At 39.2% G+C, this 10,092-nt stretch overlaps 1 protein-coding gene across 1 annotated transcript in view; it reads left to right on the top strand.

The window, feature by feature from the left end:
- Positions 1-2,590: 2,590 nt before the first annotated feature.
- ZPBP (zona pellucida binding protein) overlaps positions 2,591-10,092 on the top strand; it is a 33,136-nt gene continuing 25,634 nt past the window's right edge. The window contains exons 1-2 of the mRNA XM_075495451.1: positions 2,591-2,867; positions 8,988-9,068. Of these exons, the coding sequence (XP_075351566.1) occupies positions 2,591-2,867; positions 8,988-9,068 (358 nt within the window). The remainder of the gene's footprint in view (positions 2,868-8,987; positions 9,069-10,092) is intronic.

The following is a 10,092-nucleotide window of genomic DNA, read 5'->3' as shown; positions in this document are numbered from 1 at the left end:
TCCTAGCCAACAAACCGCAGTAAAACTAGAGGTCACCCTCCAGAAGATCAGTACATAGAAACCATAAAGAGCAAGGTAGTGGTTTAAGTAGAAAATTATTTCCTGAAGAGATTTATGAAGTACGGCACAAAAAGAACAGAGCCATTGAATGAGCAGAGAGGTTTTTTGTTGCTTGGTAACGATGGAAACCACCTCACAATGAAATGTCTCCTGGTGTGGAACATGGTTCATACGTACCACAGTAATCTCGTTCTTCAAGTAGATACACATAGCAACTTGAAATGACACTACCAATTACTTATTCACCTAGTAGAGGCAAAATTAAGCAATTTTCAATCTTAGTAAGAATTGTATGTTTTCATTGAAGTATTTTAAAATAAGCTATTCTGTTGGTATCTAGATCACAAATATGAATTAAATTGAAACACAGATTTAACACAAACAAAATTTATCAAACACAACTGCAGATAAATGCAAATCCAGAAAACTTACAATTATTACTTGGAATAAGTAAATCATATTGACACCAGAGTTTTCCATGCAGCTTAATTTCCTCCAGAGTTTTGCCATTTATTCTATCAGGTTGGCAAATCCATTAATGTTTCAGGTCAGAATATGCAGCACTCATTTCCTAATCCCAAGCTCGACAGTCTTCATTTAGCAATCTAAAGAAAAGCAGTCTGATTTATAGAGGTCCTCTCTGTATGAATTCAGTGCCATCTGCAAAGGTCTGGCACTTTGGAAAAATCAAACTACATTTATTTGGACAGCCCAATTCACGCTGTGGGGGCCTTTATTTTGTGGCCTTGTCAGGAAAAATTAGGGCAGAGTCTGATCATTCATTTATGTTAGTCTCGCACAGATGTAACTTCCCTGAATTGCTAACTTGCTCTTGATTAACATGAAATCAGAAATGGGCCTAACATTTATTACAGCACAGGTTTATAGTAATAAAAAGTTGTGTTCCATAATGCAGAATCATGGTGGGGGTTTTTTGGAGTAGTTTGCTCATGGAGCCGAAAAAAATAAATAAATAAAGCTTCCTTCTTTATTAAGACAGCTTTCGTATATAGGTCACAAGGACTAAAATGGGTAAAAAGTGACAGCTAAGAACATTGTATATGCAGTACCAGCATTGTAAGGCTAAGCCAACACTATGAAAACACAGAGCTCTTTGACACATCTTATGTCCACTTTCTATCACACCTGTACATTCAAGTTAGTGAAAAGATACTGCCAAAATTTGACTTCTGCCAGTAAAAAGCCTTTAAAATGCCATACTGGTGTCTATATTTACTGACCCTCGGTAATCTCCATACCAAATATAATCAGTTTTACACAAGAAATAACATCCCATGTTGCAGACTGACCTTTTTCCCCACTGCTTACCTTCTCCTGGAAAGCTTTAGAAAGAGATGGTGGGAGAGGTGAAGACATGGGACCCAGGTTAGGTACAGGATGGAAGACATTGCAAGGATGACTAATGTTCTGTTGCATTCATTTTGCAGAGTGAAATGCAATTAAAGATTTATCTTGTATTTTCTTGACAGGGATTCTGTCCAGATTATCCTTTGAAGTAAATTTGCCAAGTAAGGCTGAATTATTTCTACTATCAATTTTCAGGAGTGATCCGTGCTTTAAGGAAGCACATGGATGAGCTGGTCATATGTCTAAACTAGTCCTCTTTACTAGATGTCTGCCTTTTGTTTTGCTTCAGATTCCTGTGGAGCAGTCTTCTTGGTTCTTTGATGTAAACAGCTATTTTTCTTCTCTGGCACAGTAACAACATACCAAATTTTCCAATAGAGTGAAATTTCCTGCCAGACTTTGCTTCCCAGATAACTCATTTTCTCCCCCTCCATTCTTTCAAAAAATCCTTTCTCTAACCTACTGCAAATTACTCTTATGCCACAGTCTGCTGGTTTTGGCTGGGATAGAGTTCATTTTCTTTATAGTAGCTAGTATGGGGCTATGTTATGGGGCTACTTTTGCTCTTCCGATTCTCTCCCCCATCCCACCGGAGGGGAGTGAGCGAGCGGCTGTGTGGTGCTTAGTTGCCGAGTAGGGCTAAACCACAACACACAGAAACCTGCACATGTCCAGGGATTCCAGACACTTTCTTAATTGCCTTTTTGTAGCAGCGCAATAAAGACTGACCAGCACAGCTGTAAATGCTCATGACAGTGACTAGATCAGCACAGTTCTTTGGTTTTGCAACGGAAACTTCCTTGCTCTCTTTCTTTTTAGGAACAACTGCAGTGAGCATGAAGCAAGTTCACTGTACCTTTGTCCACCCCCAGGTGCAGGTGCACCGCCTGGCTGTTTCAAAGGAGCTGCCCCTGGAGCGGAGGTGCGGGCGTGCCGGTGCGTTAATGGATTGGGATTAATTATGTATAACCCGGCAGCTGGACGATTGACGATGGAGCTGCCGCGGCGGCAGATGTTTCCCCGGGGTTTGAGGATGTGAAAGCCTCCCCCCGCCTCTCCTCTTTCGCCAGAGACGCAAGTGCAGGGCTGGCACTGCGGCTGGGAAAGCCCCGCCGCTGATTTCCCCGCGGCGGGCCACGGCAGGGAAGGCCGGAGGGCGGCGATGCCACCTCCACCCCCCCGGCTCGCCCTCACCGGGGCGCGGCCGGACTCGCCTCGCCTCGCCTCGCCTCGCCGCGCCTGCCCCGCGCGCCTGGCCGGGCAGCCGTTGGGCGCGGCTAACGGCTGCCGCGCGCTGGGTCCTTTGGCGATGCGGCGTGCGGCGCATGGTAGGGCGCGGGGCTGCCGCGGGGCAACGGCCGCCGCCGGCTGCCTCCAGCTCCGCCTCCTCCTCCTCCTCCTCCTCCTGCTGCTGGTCCCGCCGCAGGCACAACCCGCAGGTACTGTCCCGGGCGGTGGGGTGGCGCCGCCCGGCGGCCCTCGCCGGAGTGCCACTCGTCTCAGGCCGGCGGCAGTCGCCGGGGAGCCTCTCGCCTCAGGCCGGTAACACCCGGGGCCTCGGGCAGGTGCCGGGATGGCGTGGTCGAGTCAGGCTGCTCCTTCCCCGCAGGGCCTGGAAGTGCAGCTCGGGGAAGGCGGTTGTGGCAGCTCCAAAAGCTCGCTGTCTCCCGTCCCTGCCCTGCCTGGAGTATCAGGTGTGAATTTTACAGGTTTTCCTGATTTCAGTCCCTGCCTATGCCTTTGTCACAGAGTCATAGAATCGTTTAGGTTGGAAAAGACCCTTAAGATCATCAAGTCCAACCGTTAACCTAGCACTGCCAAGTCCACCACTAAATCATGTCCCTAAGCACCACATCCACATGTCTTTTAAATACTTCCAGGCATGGTGACTCAACCACTTCCCTGGGCAGCCTGTTCCCATGCTTGATAACCCTTTATGAAACTTTTCCTACTATCCAATCTAAACCTCTCTTGGCACAACTTGAGGCCATTTCCTCTTGTCCTATCACTTGTTACTTGGGAGAAGAGACCGACCCCCACCTCTCTACAACCTCCTTTCAGGTAGTTGTAGAGAGCAATGAGGTCTCCCCTCAGCCTCCTTTTCTCCAGGCTAAACAGCCCCAGTTCCCTCAGTCGCTCCTCATAAGACTTGCCCTCATGCATTTATTTATACTGTTCTGCAAAAGCAGATGTGTGTGTCGCTACATATGTGACCCTCTTTACAGCCTGGTACTTTTAAGTTTGTGTTGATATCTGGGTTGTGCTGTTCCATAATACAGGATCTGTGCCCTTTAACATCCAGCTTTCCCCCGTGGGTTTTGTTAAATACTTGTCAGTGCTTTTGCCCATCTACACCCACCATATCCACCAGTGGAATTAAGCTTATTTTCCACATGTGGAGGTGGAGATGGATGCAGGAAAGCTAAAGGATTATCTAAGTAATCTTTTTTCCTCAAAAATGAACAGTGAGTGCTGGGGAGAGGGGTATTTCTCCTTCCTATGTAGCAAAAAAGCTGCATGCCTGAGGGGGTCCAACACTCGCCTGAGGCGAGTTGCATGGACAGTGAGTAGCTGGTAACTTTGGCACCCGGCTAAAAGAGCTGCATCACTTTGTTGAAGGCTCTGAGGTACAGAAATAGTTATGTGGTAGGATACCAAGACTGTACATTTCTGGTGTACTAGTGCTGATCTTGTATCCACTGTGTGCATAATTGCAGCTGTCAGCTGTCACTGATTGGGAAATTCAGTTGTATGGCCTCTCAACTCTAAGACTGGGAATGCCCTGAAATGACAGTCTCTGCTTCCTAGTGAGGTTTTAAAATTTGACTGTAGTAAATCACTTAGGCTTTCTGACAGTGTTAAACTAGATTATTTGATTTGTACATTAGTGTGCATACATGCCAGGTCTTCTTATTCCATGATCTGGTTATGATCGAGTTTCACCAATTCCTTTAGAAAGTCAAAGTCTTTTCTACGAGCAAGATCAGAGGTGAAGTTCAAAGTTCTTCTACTCTCTGACAAAAAAAGGGAAGACCATGTGCAGTATTTCAGTATATGTTCACTGAAACCTTGTTGTCATAGTATTTCTTCTGTCTTTGGTTTTAATAGACATAATAGACACTGTCAACTCCAAAAAAGACACTTATTTCAATTTTATTGCACTGGGGTGTTACTTATGTAGTCTGAGTTCAGACTGATGTAAAGAATATGAACCTTTTTCTTTAAGGATTTTTCTTTTTTTGTTTGTTTACTAATGCTGACGGTTTTGGCTTATGTGTTTTTCCTTAAGTGAATAATTAAACTTTTTGAGGACAGTGTGGAGCATGTTTCTTGAAATTGCTTAATTACATTTGACTTTTCTGAGCCATCTGAAGGAAGTTTCCACCTTCCTGAAAAGATACAACATTTTAAACTTTAGCTTGCAATATGATAAGGAAAAACGTCTCTTTTTTAACTTACAAAATGTGTTATTGGTGTAATTGTCAGAAAGGAAATATGAAGGCTTACTTGAAAAACATAATACAGTTCGTATCATGTAGGCTTTTTGTCAAAAGGGTGAAACTTAACTGAGACAGATTAGAAACTGAAGTTTGGTTTCTCCTATATGACTTTCATATGACTAGTAATAGAAATGGTAATATTTATGCACAGCACTTACCATCAATAGGCAGCTTAGAAATGCCAGCTGCAATTAAAATACTTGGATATAGAAAAACACTTGACTATTAGCATGATTGAGCAAAAATAACTTAAGTAAGTAGCGTTGCTATTTATATATTCTTTCAGTGCAGAAATCTCTTTACAAAAATTATCTCAAACCATAATTACTTTGAAAAAAGTTTTAGCAATTACCATAACTTAAATAAATCTTTTCCTATCGCTTCACAGAATTTTAACTTCTAAAGAAATGAATTGAAACTATGCCAATTGAACATTCTAGTAACACAGTATTTTATTAATTAATAAATTGATTGTTTATTTAAGGCCCATTTAAACTCTGTTTCCTGCCACTGCGATTTTCAGACCAAATTTAATTTTCTGATGAATTATTTTGAAGATGATTAATTTTGCAGCTCTAATGTTCATTTTAAGACTAAAAGATTCAGAATAAAATATTTTATGAAACAGTAGAATATTCCTGACGTGAAACTTTAAGTGGGTGAATGGCATTCCCTTTCAACTCAATGGGCATAGGAATGAATGCTGATTCTGTCAGTACTAACCTGCCCAGGTTCCTCCTTGGGGCAGGAAGTGGGAAGGAACCCCTCTTTACCTGGCACTGTTGCAACTCCCTCCCACCAGGGAGGAGAAGCAGGAGGGGTTGTTTGTCTGTGCAGGTACAATCCACCTGCTACTTCTCATCTCTAGTAGAGACTCTTCCGTCTATAGGCAGAACCCCTTAGAAATACGTGAGCTCAATTTCTCACAGTGTTTGGGTAGAATTTATACATCTGCCAAGTAGATTTTAAACGCATCAAACAGGGTGTTAGCATTTTACACTTAAATTTAACTCTCTGCAGGATCTTGGGCCTGTTTCAGTGGCATAAATTAGTAGTTGAATTTAACTCCATCAGATTTTAAATTTGCCCAATGAATCCTCAAGTAACATAGCTACTTTATATGGCAAATGTACCCTTGAATTCCAGTCTTCGGGAACGGCTCTTTAGGCAGCTGGGAAATTTGAATCACCCTGGACTTGGGGATAAATTACCCTAAACTGTCATGTGTCTGATAGTGATGTAAAACAATTTTTCTTCATCTGTGTTATTCTGCAAAAGGAACTTTTGCTCACACCTTGTATTATGCCTGTAAGAAGTACAAGACAATGAAAAATCAGACCCTATATATTCCTAGTGCATTTGCCTGCTTGAAAAACTTAATTGGGGGAATTAATTCAGAAATCTCACTTATTTTTCTCAAAAATGAGTGAAATTTAGCTTTTCTCACTGCTTATTAAGTGCAGGTTCAAACTGAAGGGATGGAATAATATATTTAATGACTTTAAAATGCAGTTTAGGCACTTGCCTTTTCCGTTATTGCTTTTGTTGCTCTTTCTGTGGGACTTAATGACCTCTTGATACTTTTTCTATGAAAAGCTTCTTTTTAACCTGATCATATGCACTCTTAAAATAGAGAGTGAAAACTGGAAGATCATTTTTGCTAGAAACTGCTGCAGGGAGTGCCATTTAAATTCCAGGTGATTAAGAGGAGAGCAAATGAATTCAAGTAGGAAACCTGGAAAAGGCTTGAAAAAAATGTAAAAGGCAGTGTAGAAAGTGAGGAAAAGAGTGTATGAGAATTGGGATTCATATGCGGACAGAAACATTTACTGACTGAAATGGCTGCTACGCAAATGAAACGTGTATACACATGAAAGAGCATTTAAGCTGACTTCCTCAAAATGTAGCATGCATGGTCACTGAAGAGAGCAAAAAAGTAATTCCAGAAGTTTTAGATTATCTTCCTTCAGTAACCATATTGTTTCCACTTTTTCTAGTTCTTTTTAAATAAACAGTTCAAGAGCTCCATCTTTGGGTTTAAATTATTATTGTAAAAAAATATTACTTTCCTTCTGCATTGATTAAGTAGTGCCTAAACATCCCATAAAGTTATGTATATCTGCTCATACCTTGTCAGTTTGCAATGCTTAACTTTTCTAGATGCATTTGTCCAGTTGCCTTCTCATAAACTTTGAATACTTTCTGTGTAAGATTGTTGTTTTCAGTTTTTCTCTCATTAATTTGTTTTTGGTGGATTATGTTTTTCCTTTCCAATTACGATGCATAAATCAACTTGACAGATCATAAAATATTTATGGATCATGTGGACAGATAATAGCGGCAGAAGGAATTTTAAAACAGGATGTTTTTCAGGTAGGATTTATAATTTGCTATAAATTAGTATGCTTTTATTAAAATCAAAGCATATGCTGATTTTTGTCAGTGGAGAACCTGATCATGTTCTTTCAGCAGCTGAATTTTAGTGAAAAATTAGTTTTGTTTCTGCCAGTGCAGCAGAATTCTAAAACACTTATCATAAATATTCCAGTGAGAAATTTTGAATCCATTTTGTTTTCCAATAAAAACTCTCCAGTCCTTCTAGGAGGTCTTTGGGGAGAATGAAAGTTATTTGAAAAATTTTGCTCCCCCAAAAAAGTTGTGGAAGTGATACTCAGTGAAGAAGTATTGCAAAGTAAATTAAACTGTTAATCACAGAAATTCATCATATATGAGACTACTCTTATGATTATCTTATCTCTTTTTTTTTTCTCAAGCAAGTTGTTTTTTTTTTTTCTACTTTCTAAGTATTTTCAGTGGTGTACTCTGCTTACATTCTGAAATGACAAGTACAGGCAGTTCTTTTAACTTACCTTGATTATCTTGTCCTGATAGCTGAAGAATCTGCCTTGCTTCTGTTTTCCATAACAATACTGTAGAGAAGTACAATTACCGTTTGTATAATAGATGGGGTGAATTGATAATTTACCATTATTGCTTAAATAAAGATAAATCGAAAAAAAGATGGGACTCAACCCCACTCTCATTGCCCCCAACAAATGCCTTAATCTATAACCGGTTTACCAGAGTATTTATTGTTGCTTTTTGGTTTTGAATGTTGAACCTAAGTTAGCAACAAGCACTGATCTGGTGCCACATAATTATTTAGCCCATCTTCATAAAATAATTGCTGCTGCTGCTATGTTCAGTATTTTATTGCTGTCTTTTGTATTCAAGGCTTTCTGTTCCTTTGTTATTTACTTTCTTTCCCAGGTTCCCCAAAAGAATTAGAAATCACGAGCATACCTTAACTCCCAGTAGCCCACACTCTTTCCAAGCAGGAGGTGGAGACAAAGAACACAAAATGCTGAGAGTTCTAATAGCCATTATCTTTCTGCTGACTTCAGTTCTGTATCTCTGGAAACTCTGTAAAAGAAACTCAGGTCTGACTTGTACTAGAATGCCCACCAGAAAGATACTTCAGTTTTCTTTCAGAAGCCTTGTATATCTTGCAAAGCTTTGCAAACTTTATGAACATATTTTTAATTTCTATTTAAAATAGAAGAAATGCAAATTAAAATAGGCATACAAGACCTTATATTTCTTTTCATGGGGAAATTAAGAAAATCACAATCATGACAGAACCCAAGCTCATTACTTCATTAATGGTCAGTGTACACATTGATTGACATCCTGACTGAGGGTATCGTAACAATGCAGCTAAATTTTCTCCTCATTTTGGACAGTGCCCACTCCCGTTATCCCCATTTTGGACAGTCTTAACTTAAAATGTGACAGTTCTTTTGTAAAACATGAATATATTTAAAACTAAATCTAAACTTAAGTGCTGTTTAGAATAAGGATGCTTTTTCTATATCAGGCCGTTGTTACTGTTTTTTGTTGCTTTAATGAGAACCATGCATTGTATAAGACATTAGGCAAGTATTAACTTAATATCCATTGACGAATAAGTCTATTAAAGGGCGTAGATTAACCTAAAGTATGCTGCTTGCTTTTTCAGATAAATAGTTGTATTAATGTCATTGTTTTATCTTTTAACAGTTCAGCCCGCAAAGAGATTTTTAAGAAGTGCAGGGCCAAGACACAATAGCTTAAAAATAGTGGGATCTGTCGTAGTTCCAGGTATTTTTCTTTAAACCTAATGTTACAAATTTTAGTGAACATACTGTTTTTAACAAGAAAAGGCCCTTCTTTATCATATCCCTTGTTGTTGAATTGTTTTAAATGGCTTTAAGTGGTTTAATTAATTACAATTCTGTACTGAATGATGTATACTTAATAGGCTATCCCACAGCATATATTTCTGTCATTGGAATTTATTTTTCATAGGTTTTTTATTCTTACTCATAATTTTTATGAAGCCAGGATATTTTCTGTAATTGTTATAAAAATAGCAATGTTCTGTGTACTCTTCCACCTGGCTGTAGGGCTCTTGCTCCAAAATGCTGCTTTCTTGCACTGTAGGTATTCTGACTTCATCTTACTTGTTATGTACACAGAACCTGAGACTTGAAATTTATGTTATATTCTACAACAAAAATTAAGAAGAGATAAGAATTAATTGCTTTCTAAGTTAAATCCATCTAACTCCAGAATATAATATTATCACTTTCTTTTCTCATTAAACAAAATTATTAGAAAATCTGAAAATTAAATTAAAGACCAGGCTGTTTCTCATTGCCATTTATTTACTCATGTTGCTTTTTCTCTAAATGCACATTGCTGAATTGGTTTTGGTAATACTCTTCCCCATAATTTTCTCCATGTGCGTTTTCCAGTTATAGCTTTACTAGTAGCATATCTAGAAGTGATACTTCTGTTGTTTGGGGGAATGCTAAAAGACAACATTTTTTGACCTTTTTTTTGGTACAAATCCTTAGACATAGCAGTTTTTGTTCAAAGGTGAAACAATTCTGGGAAATAATTTGTTTTTAAAGGTTTCTCTTAGTAGTTTAACTTACAATATTATTTAGCATTAATGTTAAATAATGGCTCTGAGTGATCTAAAGGTTCATTCTATTAGTGTACTCTGACTCATGTCTGTAAACATGGCTACTACTTGAATGGCACAGGGCAAGTTGAAAGTTGGAAGGCAAGATTAAAATGTTTTATCCCAACTCTGTTTCTAAACAATTTAGTATTAATA

Source organism: Mycteria americana, chromosome 2, assembly GCF_035582795.1.
Source record: "Mycteria americana isolate JAX WOST 10 ecotype Jacksonville Zoo and Gardens chromosome 2, USCA_MyAme_1.0, whole genome shotgun sequence".
NCBI lineage: Eukaryota > Metazoa > Chordata > Aves > Ciconiiformes > Ciconiidae > Mycteria > Mycteria americana.
The sequence above is the reverse complement of the archived record's forward strand: the minus strand, read 5'-3'. Positions and strand labels throughout refer to the sequence as shown.